The 13,020-nt window shown below is 36.7% G+C and overlaps 1 protein-coding gene across 1 annotated transcript in view; it reads right to left on the bottom strand.

The window, feature by feature from the left end:
- Positions 1-13,020, bottom strand: part of csmd3 (CUB and Sushi multiple domains 3) — a 414,963-nt gene that overhangs the window by 10,986 nt on the left and 390,957 nt on the right. The window contains exons 64-68 of the mRNA XM_015380485.1: positions 9,013-9,086; positions 7,374-7,485; positions 7,100-7,279; positions 5,857-5,916; positions 244-402 (exon numbers count right to left, since the gene is read on the bottom strand). Of these exons, the coding sequence (XP_015235971.1) occupies positions 244-402; positions 5,857-5,916; positions 7,100-7,279; positions 7,374-7,485; positions 9,013-9,086 (585 nt within the window). The remainder of the gene's footprint in view (positions 1-243; positions 403-5,856; positions 5,917-7,099; positions 7,280-7,373; positions 7,486-9,012; positions 9,087-13,020) is intronic.

Below are 13,020 nucleotides of genomic sequence, written 5' to 3'. Positions count from 1 at the left end.
ACACAGCTATAATCCACCATTACAAAGCGGCACGAATGAGTAGAAGTGTTGCTACTAGGAGCTCAATACCACATTTAATGTCTGAGTGTATGTTTACTGTATTACCGATGAATCAGTACAGCAGCCATGCAGCACTGTATCATAAATTTGATGTATTGTCGTCGCATATCACCATCACAGTGTATAGATCTCCTTATAAAGGTATTAATGGAGTGCTTAAAGTTGAGCAATGATAAAACATGCCTGACAGGAGCAGTTCCAGGTTGCCATTGCTGAGTGTCACATTCACTCTCCCTGTCGTGGAGTTGAAGCTGGTGATGCTGAGCGTCATCGGCTGCTTCCTACCACGGTAATTGTAGGAACCCTTCCATACGTAGTTAGGAGCAAAAACATCATCTGGAACTATAGAAGGAAAAATAAATAAAATAAAGTCAGAGTTTTACTTTTGGATCTTAATGTTACTTATGGCCACATTTAGCCTACATTTCTTTGTAAATCAAGAATTATTCAAACAATTATTCCACATCTCCTCACTAGATTTTTTTTTTCTTGGGAGGGTTAATACGGTAATTCTGATCTGGTTGAATTGTAAAGTGGCTTGGGATGACGTGTTGTGAACTGGTGCTATACAAATAAACTGGAAACTGGAAATAAATATGGTTTTCATTTTTATCCTGAAAGAACAATTGTAATTTTTTTATATATATATGGAAAAAATCCAACATGGTTAAATATATAAAAATGCGAAGAAACTGCGTGAAATGCTGACAGTCATTTGAAATTGAAAAAGCTAACCGAACTTTTAGAAATAGTATGAATTTTATTTTTATTTAACATCTTCGTTTAGCTACAATTTACGAACCACAAGCACGAAACAACAAAGAGCTGCAGAATCAAATCAAGCAAACTTTTTGTATAAAAATGTAGGCTTTTAAAAAAGATAGCTAGATAGCTAGATAGCTAGATAGATAGATAGATAGATAGATAGATAGATAGATAGATAGATAGATAGATAGATAGATAGATAGATAGATATTCAAAAGATTCAAGCTGAAATGTGAAATTAAGTTAATAATATTAGTCTGAGAAAGATTAAAAAGCCTATAGGACAGGGTACGTAAAGGTTTTTGAAAATGCAGGAAACCCTGAAACCGTGAGAGCCATTAATCTCCAAATGGACTGGATATGGAACAGTGGTAAAGCAGTCCAGGAGTAGCTGGTATACAGAGTTAAAACTTTTAGGAGTAAACTGACTCATCCAGAAGGTCAGAGAAGAAAGACGAATGATGAACTCCTTCACTGAAGACCTTACCGAACATTAAGTGTTCATGATTCATCATAAAGTAAAAATTGTAAGAATGGATGAGTTCTAAAGACAGCATATCTGCTGTGGACCTATGAGACTTAAGTGACCTAAACAAAGTCAAAAATGAAACACAACTGATGTCACCTGTCAGGCGAATAGCGTTCCAGCTTTAATCTACAGATTCATTTGGTCGTGCAAAAACAGCTGGACCAAAGTTCCCCCTAGATAAATACTTGATGGCAGCAAGGTTTTGGGTAAAAGATGATAAGGCTTAGATGGCAGCTACCTTTTCATATACTGCCTACCTTGGTTTTGTTTCTCAAAAGTTATGTGGGTAACATTTGTTCCTAAACCTGAGAAAATGAGAGAAACCGAGATACATAGAAATCACTGCCTCCTACATAAATCCAAAGTCAAGCTTTTTCTTACTAAAACTTTCTAAGAAAGCTTAAAGCCTAACTGATAATTTTCCAGCTTGGCATTTGTTTTGTTACTTTGCATTTTAGTTCTTTTTTTTTTTCTTTTATATGCCTACATTTTACAAAGATAGATTAAATGTTGGCTGGCTTTTATATATAAGTAATGTTTTTTCTGTTATTCATTTTTATGTTATTGCAAAAGTTTTTTATGTTACTCTTGTGTTTATAATTATATATATATTTAAAGAATGCTTTGCATGTGATGACTGACCTCATCTACCAGCTTTAAGTTAAAGAAATTGTTTTTGAAGTTTGTAACAGTAGCTCTAAGATGTTGAAGAGGTGAACTTGAAATAATGCTGTTCTAACATGAGTAAACTGAATTAGCTTTGGTGATGCATGGACTTGCAGAACACTAATATGGGGATGGTGCCTCTTTTTCCTTTTGAGTATTGCTTTGTCTCCACTATTGATAGGTCTGTCCTTGTGCTGTTGTTTCCCTGGAGCTGGCAGTTCATTCTGGATGGGCTTCTGCAAAACAGGTCATTTATTTTCTTTGAGCCAAACCTCTAAACAACTTCAGCTCAGTTTGTGAGCAGAGCTACACATCTTTAAAAGGCTACGTCTGCATAGGAACAAATCTTACTTCTCATTAAGTAAAAGACTGCTCTATAATGACAACTCGAGCAAATTACGTGAGGCTGCCTTTGCTTTCTGCTAGTTAAAGGGGTCAAAGGTCTTTTCAATTCAAAAAGTTCTTTTTGACCTACATCGGAACTTGATTTAGTCATTATTAAGGCTGGTTTAGAAGCTACCTCAGAAAAAGTTATTCCTTAATTTTCTTTGTGGATTTAATATCCCTTTTAAAAAGCTAATAAAACAGCCAAAATGTTTTACGATAAAATCCCTAAAAAAAACAATACATATAAAACAAATAAAATAATAAATAAAAGTAAAAAATCTGGAATAGGATGCCAATGTGTTACTAAGCATCCGGATGCCTTTCCATATAAAAGGGTCTTAGTCTGTCTTTGTATTTTTATAAGCCAAGGTCAATGAGGGAGAGAAGATCCATATGGAGCTGGTTGCAGCAACTGAAAGACATAGGCTCTCAATTTTCATGGAGCATTCCAAAAAAACTCAGACAAGGATATCAGGGATCCCCAACTTGACAAAGAAATACATGAATTAGAAAGACTGTATGCCAAACCCTTTAGAGTTGAATAAAAAAAAAAAAAAAAAAAAAAAAAACAACAATTAAGACATAAAATCCATTCTGAAAAGGACAGACAGCCACTGAAGAGAGAATATTATGGGATGATATGCTGATGACTTGAGTTGTTAGTATATATTTGCTGCAACATTTTGAACCACCTGAAGCCTGATGAGAGAAACGGCCATGCAGAGAATGACAGTAATAAATTCTTGGGCTAATATAATTGTGTAAAGCATTCTTAATATCAGCACAGTTCAAAAAAGTTTAATGTTCCTACATATGTACTATGTTTATAGAAAAACAAAAAACAATATACAACATCGTTCTAGCTGACTGTGTTCAGTTGGTCCTCTGTGATTTTTGCACCAGGTGTAATCAGCTGATATAAACTGCATGCTGTTGGATGCTGCTTAAGCATCCAAAAACCTCAACTTTGGCAGCATCCAATATTTTATTTCATTTTTACTACAGTGTTTGATTTTTCCTCCTTACTTCACAACTTTACTTGGAGTAACTTTGGTCAATTACTTCCTTGTTAACTTATTGCATAGATTCTTAATTTTGTACCTCCAGTCACAGAATCTTGTTGTGAGAAATACTCAAAACACTCAAGTTTACTTAAAAAATTAAGAAAAACTGTAAAATTTAGAGTAATGAAATACATCAGGTGTCCAGGGGGCCACAATTTAATCACAGAGCCTTACAATAGTAGCCATTCAAAATTTCCAAACTTTCTTTGATGGGCCCTTGGCTTTTCCCCTAAGATTCCCTTTTTAAACATCAATCTTTGTGCTGAAATATTCTTTCTGTCATGATTTGTGGACATTAAGATCTAAAGAGAAGCAACTTCTCATGGTCAGACCCTGTAATTGAGCAAAAGGGTGGAGTAAGAGTAAAAAAATATGCACGCCCAGGAGAAGGAGGAGGTCACTCCAGTGGCTGGAAGTTGGCTGTCATTCGGCTGCCGTTTGACTGGGGAGGGCAATTTTTAATAGCTGCCACTGTATATGGAACCAGAGTAAGCTATTAGTGCAGAATCTTGTTAAGTCATAATATGTGAATAAGGCCCTTTAACACCAAATACCAATGAAGATGATGAAAAATACATTTCTGCACAGAATCAACATCTGTGCTGTATTCAAAATCATTGTAAAAAAAAAATAAAAATACAAATAAAACATCCATTTGTTACACTGTCACTAAATGTATGATTTAGAGCCTTGGCTCCACAAGTTCAACAGTTTCATCATGTCAAAGCAAAGTGCATTTGGTTTTTGTAATATAAAAAAGCGAAATATTGGCTTAAGTACTGGTTCATCGGGGAGAAAGAGGAGGGGGTGTAAATGTCAATGTTACCAGGTTTTAAAGACAGATGAATCTGAAGGTCATCTGCATGGCAGCGGGAAGAGCGGTGATGCCAAGTTGGAGGGACCAAGGATGGAATCCTGTAGCACTCCAAATGAGAGATGAGCACTTGAGAAGATAATCTGTTTGATAGGGATCGGACCACTTAGGGGTGAGGCACAGATACCAACATGGTGCCTTAAGCGAGGCAGAAGGACACAATGTTCGACAGAACCAAAGCGCACTGTGAGGTCCAGCAGCACTAGAGCAGGAGGAAACCTCCCATAAATAGCAAAGTCATTGGGTTCTTTGCTGTCATAGTCCGAAGCCAGAATGTGTGTGTTTTTTTTTTTTTTATATATATTCATCTTTTAAAAATGGCTGTATATAGCAAAATGAGAAATAGGCAACAATTATGTAAAAAAAGGGGATCCACGTTATGTTTTTAGAAAGGGGTCTTAAGAAGACAAAAAAAAAATATATCATTTTAGAAAAAAAAACTTTGCATTTAAAATATCCTGTAGATTGATGTTATTCCAGCACCACTTCCAGCAGACAAGAGGAATTGAAGAAATGAGAAATAGTACCATGGGGAAGGAAGGACTGAGTTAATTTGGGTTTCAAAAAACAAGAAAAAAAGGCAGGAAGTGAAATGTGAAAAAGTATTAAAAGATAAAAGGTTTATCAGTGTTTGATCTTATGTTTCGACAGGGAAATTGAATTACAGGGAATTTAAAAGAGAGGACTGGCAATCTGCAGAGAAGCACCACCTGATGAGCTGAGATTCTTGACACATAGGCCTTTTAGTAGAAGTCGGTGTGTCGGCTGGATGGAAAATATGCAGCCAGTGTCTGTGTCATGGGGGTAAAGCCAGTGGTAGCAATATTCAGAAGCACCACTCACATTAATAAGGCAGTTTTAATGTGGAATTCTGTGCAATGGCTGGCATGATCATCAGGCAAGATGTGCTCAAAGTCTGACAAGGAGTCCACCTATCCTGCAGCACCAACTAGTCCTTCTTTTAGTGTACAAAACTACAGGTTTCTAATATTTTCTGCAGAAACCCCTTGATAGAGAATCGAATCATGTTGAGATTTATTGGATAAATAAAAGGGAAATAGGACTTGCAAATAATGAAACCTACTATGTTTATTTCCCATGTGTATTTACCATTAAACAAACTAAAGAGCAGTGTTAAATGAAAATGTTGCAAAGAGGAAGGCAATATTATTTCAGAAGATAACCTACTTTGTGCACACAGAGAAAATAAATTATTAAGAACTGGGATGGAGAGTATTAAAACCTCGCAAATAGACGAAAAGTAAGAAAAACAGCCCTGTGGTGTAGTAGAGAGTAGAGAAAAAAAAGAAGCAAAGCAAACTTTGTTGAACCATAGATGAAAATAAAGACTCAACAAAATAAATAGGGATGGAGAAGAGCAATAGAAAAGAAGATGGATAGATAGGAAGACAGACAAAGTGATGCATAGATGAATTAATAAATAAGCAGCACATAACATACACAGACAGAGGAATCAAATATGCAGATATACAGTAATACATATAACCGACCGTTAAGTTTTGGGCTGGGTGTTCCAGGCACAGGTTTCACAGGTTTCTTCTTCTCTCCAGCTGAACATACAAGAGACAAAGACAGCGTATCTAAGGTTAACTTTCACATCACAAATACGTTTAAACATGTCTTCCTTACTTACATGGTTTTACATCCAAAAAATTATTTTATTCAGTAAAAAGGTTGACATTAAAATTCAGCACCAGTAACTTTTAGTCTCACATACTCATAATAAGGAAGGAGCATTTTGAAAAGGGAAAAAAAAACAAAAAACAAACAAAACAAAACACTCTTGATTGAGTAATTAATAAGCGGACAAATGAAGAGAGATTTTATGACCAATGATAATTGTGCATATAAAAAAACGTCTCAAAAGCACATCATTATGAGTGTGAAAACTGTAAATAATGGTTTGTAGAAGCAGCCATTGTTTTTAATAAGGAAAGAGATAAAAGCAAAAAAAGAAGCAAAAGAGATTGTTTTTGTCCTAGAACTTTAAATTCAGAGAAGGCCAAAATGTTAAAGAGATAATCTTTGCCCTGGTGGACTAATTGAAAAAACTGAATTAAAGATAAGAACATTAAGCTTTTTCCAGAGCTTGTTACCATTTTGTTGTGTGATTTTTTTGTTGTTGATTGTAGACATTTAAAATACAAATGAGATCAAACACAATTGGTTTGATAAGTTATTAATCCACTACTTTTATGTTTTACAACTAAAAATCAGTGACCAGTTTCCCTGTATGCCTTTTAACGTGGCATAATATAAAAAGTCCATTACAAATTTAGAACTTATGAATAGAATTTATCTAGCTTTACAAAAGTATTAAAATTGGAAGAAAGAAACATAGAGCCTTAAAAAACATGGAGGGGTAGATTTTATTTTTCCAAATTTATAAGGACTCTGAAAACCAGCGTTCAGTTTTATGGAGAAACTTTCTGCAAATACTTTTTGGCAAGTCAAAGAGCTCCTAAATACACATGTATCCCTTTGTTAACCATGGGCATTATTTCTGTCCCTTTATATTAAATCCTTTAGATTCTATAGCAGCCCACCATCTGTCTACCTCACTAATAAATATCACAGTAACACAATAACTCCAGATGGTCCATATAGGCTGTCCTTGAGAATAACACTCTTAAGTGCTCCCCTCTTTTTACACAAGAGAATTCTTATAAAACTACAAAGTAAATGCCTTGTATGCTGATATTGTAACTAAGAGGCAGAAGGTGAGTCACACACCTCTACAGATTGGCATCTTTCCAGTCCAAGTGCCGTCGCTCTTGCAGACCCGATGCTCAGAGCCCCCCGCCAGGAAGTACCCCTTTTGACAGTTATAGACCAAAGTGAAGCCAAATCCGGGTAGATCCATCCCGACCACATCCACATGGAGCGGGCTCTCTGGCTGCTTACATGCATGAGCTGCAGGTTCAAAACAATAATTTGTATTCTCTTCAGTAGGAGTCTTTGAAGGTTAAAAGGTGGAAAATAAAAAAACAACATATATGCTTCTTACGTATACACTCAGGTTGGGTCCCAGTCCAAGTAAGATCAGGCTGGCAGGTTCTGGATGAAGATCCCTGAAGCAAATGACCCGACTGGCACTGAAATGACACCACGCTACCCACCTAGATACAAAGAAAAAGACAGCAGGAAGTAAAACCAATGAAATATGGATTGTGTTTCTTTGTTGTCATAGTTTTGAAGTTCTCCCAGGAGAACTAATACTGAGGCCAGGGTCGTTATGTTTTTTCAGCAGGGACAGCCTGAGTTATACTTGAAACTATTTCATTGCTACTTTTAAAGCTCTCTTTAAAATGACTTGTAAAAGTGCGTTCACATATTTCACCTTACAACCAGAGAGATCACAGGATTTTATTGGGAATTAGGATAGCACAGCAAAAAGTAAACAAAAAATGGAACAAAAACAGCAAAACAACTTTCAAAGCTATAATCCTACAGCACCTAATCCGTCATGCCTTACAATGAATCAGTAATGCCTACAGAGCAAGGAGGCAACCCCAACCCAATTAAACCCTTTGTCATAGAACTTAAAGGACGAGCTGGTTTTACTGTACTTTGCACCAAGTGACGGACACAGCCAAAGTAGTAGCCAGTAACGTAAAACTATTATCCTGTACAAACTATTCACATTGGACAAAACAGTGGTGGTAGCATAATTATTTGGAAAGGCAACCGATATACAGGCTAGAATAAACTTGGTTTCACCTATCAGCTGAACAATGGCACTAAATATAAGCTTGAAAAAGTTTAGTTTGAGCAACTGGACATGAAGTTTTCTAGAAGATGTTTTGCCTCTCATCCAAGAGGCCTTATTCATTTCTAACTAGTGGTAGGGAGCACTGAGATTATTATACTGTAGTTATAACAAAGAATTAGAGGGACAAAAACGAGGATCCGATTCCTCCCACTGGATTGGCCAAGGGGGGGTCATTAGATTACTCCCTAATCAGAGTGGTTTTGTTCACATGCTCCTTAACCCAGATGACTGAGAATCTTCACAGGTTTGTGACTAAATATACAAGCAGGGCTACAATTAAATTATTTAAATCATGTGTTAGAATTAAAATGTCAAGGCCTAAGTAAAATCTAACCGGATGTCTAGATCCAACCTATGTCTAGAGTTGAAAAATGGTGCACTTCAATATGACAGGAAATTGGTTTATTGTGTAGAGAAAAACTAGAAAAAGCTGGAAAGAGACATACCTTAAATGACTTATGAGCTGTTATTACAAAAATGAGAGCTGTATGGTCTCCAATAGTTCTAAATGTGTAATGCATTCCATTCTACTTCTTTTTATTAAAATATTTAAAATATATAACAACTTATTATACTTTTAGTTCTATTTCATAATGACTAATTATTGGGGTAGTTTGTCATATTTAACAGATAAGATTTGTGGCTGCAACATGATAAAATCATTGTTTTCCAGTTTTTAGTATCTCATATCATTTAAGCCAATCCAAAATGAGCATTTCTCAAGCTCTGAAAATCATCACATCCTATAGCATGAAAAAAAAGAAAAAACGCCTACAAATATACTTTTTATTCACAAGTCAACAAAGGAAAGGACTTTCACTGAGTTATTAAATTAAATAATTGAGAGGTTTGAGTGTCAGGCTATATATTTTACCTTAAATCCGTAGGTCCTATTTAAGGAGCCATAGCGAGGCGTTCCCGGGTTATCGCAGCTGGTTTTGGTTGGTTCTGTAAAGGAAAGTAAACAGTGTGAGCAGACACATAAAGAAATCTAGGAGGAAAATAAATTAACTGCAACATTTCTAAATCCTCTTGCTTTCTTCATTTCTATCCCCCTGTTGTCATGGTAACAGGGGGAGACCAGTCAGTACAGCAGGGGGCAGTAGTGCTTCATGGGAAAACGAAGCAAGACGTTCAGTCAGTGTGTGTGAATGTGTGTGTGTGGCAGGGTCATCAGCATGTAGAGCACATCCTGACGCAGAGCTCCATTCAATACAGCCTCTAAAATGACAGATTCACTCTCCACCTTCTTCTTCCTGTACTTCTCTATCTGCTCTTTCTCTCTCTCGTTGTTTTTTCGCATTCTCCCCCTTTTTGTATCAACTCTTTAAGTCTCTCTTTCTATGTTTCTATGCTGCTACCTCCCTCTCTGGTCCCCCATTACCCCATCTGTCTTATTTAAAGAGCAGGCTGCTTTGTCTCAAAACTCACCCTGCTTCAGTCACATCGTAATACACATCGCACTCTAAAATACAGTTGCAATCACACACTAATAAATCACTACTGCACCCATACGCTTAACACTCAGCACTCCTCTCTGACTACACTTCCACCTGCAGAAAAAAGAGGCAGCAGCAGTCGGAATCACAGTATGTTTCCGTGTTTAGTTTAGAATGAGCAACAGCTTCGAACTTATAAAATAATTATGTAAGTCAAAAGATTTCTTATTTCCCACAAGTTGAAGATTGAGTCGCTACGCCAGCACCCTCTCAAGAAGCCTCCTATTTTTAGATCATCAATTTTACAGGCAACATTAGACTTTACTGCAGCTGTAAAAGTGCTAGATGTGCAGCGCGGCTTATCAGTGGCTACGAGGGTAGTCACAAGTCTGCTCCGGCAACAAAAAAAGCTGTAACTGATCACAATTCATCCTTTATACTGGCTTGCTGTGAATCACATATGTGAGTGTGAGGTGGTTCTCCCTTATAATCCAACACATTTGCAACATTTCTCAGCACCTCTTTTTTTTAATCCATGCTTAGCAGGAGCTTGTTTAAAGCTGGATAGTGGAAGCTTTTTCCTTCCAACATTGGCCCGTTAGCGGCCCCCTGGATGTACTAAGCTGTCCGTTTAACAGTCAAAGCTGAGTTTTCCACGTGTCAGCAAATGCACCTGCCTTTTTTGACTAACAGTGAATGCAGCCACCAAAGCTGGTTGGATTTTACCATATTTATGGTGTGCAGTTGCTGTTTTGAAAAACTAATTTATACTTAGAATGAAATAAACCACAGTTCTGCGTGCAAATGATTGGCACTTGATCTGTCGATCAGCTAACATATAAAATGTCAAACTCTTCAGAGGGCTGCGACAGGTGATGATCGAGCTTGTGAACTGAAGTTCATCTATTTCTGTTAGATAAAAGTGATGGTATCGGTGTTTTATGCAGCTGAGTGCAATAACTTAACTCTGAAATTAATCTAAACTATCTATACGTCTATTTATACCTTGCAGACTCCAACTAGCATTCCATCCGTGAAAGCTCCACTCTTTTAAATATGTTTGTAGAATTTTTTTCACACTTGCCAGGAGAAAGGAGGTCTGTTGTGTTATAGATGTCCAAAACATCAGTTCTCATCTCCTGGTTACTTGCAAACGTAGTGTTGTTAGATCAAATAGCGTGACCATCAAACCTCTGATAATATTAATGCATTAAACTCTTCTGCTGGTCAGTCTAAAACATGAATAATGTAAAAATAAAACAGGACAAATCTTATATGACAGCTGTTTTTAGTTCCTACTTTAGTATTTGGTAATAGTTTTCTTATCAGTCAATGCAAGATTTTTAACGGTCCAATGTGGGTAGCCCCTGACCTCCCTCATTGGAAAAAAATCTGAGGTGCCACTCCTTGTTTGCAAACCCTTTTGTTTTGATTTCTTTAAAAGGTAACTCCTAGATTCCCGCTAAACTGAGCTAAAAGCTTTACTTAAACTATTCTCAGGAGCCTAACATTAGGTTTTAGATATGCAATATTAGATAAAACTGTGAAGCAGTCTTTAAACATAGTTCAAACAGCTTTCTTCGAACAGTCTTTCAATGGAGAACAAAGAGCACGGGGCACAGAGTAGAGCATGAAATGCTTAATATTTTTTTGTCAACACTATTTTCTTTTCCTAGAATTGTTAAAATCCTGAAGTGCTTAAATCCAATTCCAATCTTTTAATCCAGTATGTATAGCAACCTGGTCAGTATATATATTTTCTAAAACCTGCCAACATGGTGCATTGTCCCAGGAGTGGGTACAACAGCTGAGACTGAGACAGATGTACGCATTAATTAAAGAAAAAAGACACGGCTGCAGAGAAGCAACATGTTTCCACGTCTCTTCATCCAAATCAGCATATAGGCCGCATTTAACAATTCCCCATCCCCCACACACTTCGCTTTTCATACATTTCATTCAGAGGATCAAGTGACGTTCAGTTTAGTCAAGAGCATACAGATGTGCAATTTGTTACTGACAATGACTTGTGAAATAGCAGGCTGCCATAATATTAAATCTGCAGACTCGAAAATGACCTTTGTGAAACAGTCGGCTGCAGTGCTTTTAGTGAATCGAGGTACAGCTGGAAAGAGGGGCAGCCAATTCATGAAACTATAAATGCATAGATGAAATGCATGTGATAATTTATTCACAGGGCTTGAAAAAGGTAATACTATATAGATATACTATACTAAATAGATCACAGTGGAAAAAACAACAACTGTTTTATCAAATAAAGTTACCAATCTGAAAATTTCACTATAGTGGAGGATGTTTTTTCTGGGTGGATCATTAAAATAAGTGGTCCTCCTAATTGTTAATCCTTCTGGTGATATGTTTACGTAAGGCCATCCAAAGTGCCCGTCCTCATTTTCACTTACCAATGTTGAGTCTGGCATAGTGGAAAAATTGCTAATTTTCATTTGGACAGTAGGCTTGTATGAGTGATGCTAATAGCAACTTTTAAAGAGAATGTGCACGAGGAGAAATGGGCTTGTGAATGCTCTTGCACCCGTTTTAAGGCGTTCCCTCTTGGGAGCAGGTACAGGGTTGTGCATGTGCATTTTATTTTATAAAAATCCATTAAAATTCCTCCACTACACCATTAACTAAGTTCTAAGTAATACTTCAAGGCTCCTGCTGAAGGTTCCCTTTTAATTAGGAGGTTGTCAGAGATGAGCTCAGAGTTGCTTTTTGTTATGATATTTGATAAAACCTTTTTTTTTGGGGGGGGAGGACATTGCTCTCCACAAGACTCACGTATGAAGTAAAATGTAGCTTATGTAATAACTGCGATGCACACAGGCAATAATTAGGCATTGGTGCAAATTAACAGTTGCCACAAACAATGTCTGATAGGCTCCAAACCAACTGGGGAGTAGACAGAGTGAAAATGAGTTAAACAAACTGCAATAACGCAAGGCAGTCAGCTGTCGGGTTCTGCAAATACTTCTGTCTGACACAGAGTGTAAGGTGTTACAAATCATAAGGAAACACATTTACAACATTATGACTGCATTAAATACTTAACTATCATACCATGCTGTGTTTTTTCTATTCGCTTGACTAAAAAAGCCTGAGTGTGTAAGATGAAGCTTTCTGTTCAATCATAATGATTGCTGTCTCTGTTTTTTATATTCGCACAGCGTCTTTCACATACCTACAATATTGACATATGGATGAAAGATAAAATGCTTGTCAGTTAAAAACAGTATGAAGAAATTAGCCAATATCAGCATAAATCCTCACCTGCCACAAACTTTCCAAACTGTGACCAGCTCAAATCCAACCAGAGCTAAACTTTTGACTGGATGTTGGTGGTGTTAAATTAATGTTAGTAGTAGGAATCGGTACTGTTCATTCATTGCGGTTAAATTTTTGTATAATTTAAGCTTTACCAG

The sequence above is a fragment of the Cyprinodon variegatus genome, unplaced genomic scaffold (assembly GCF_000732505.1).
Source record: "Cyprinodon variegatus isolate N-32 unplaced genomic scaffold, C_variegatus-1.0 Scaffold216, whole genome shotgun sequence".
Lineage (NCBI taxonomy): Eukaryota > Metazoa > Chordata > Actinopteri > Cyprinodontiformes > Cyprinodontidae > Cyprinodon > Cyprinodon variegatus.
The sequence above is the reverse complement of the archived record's forward strand: the minus strand, read 5'-3'. Positions and strand labels throughout refer to the sequence as shown.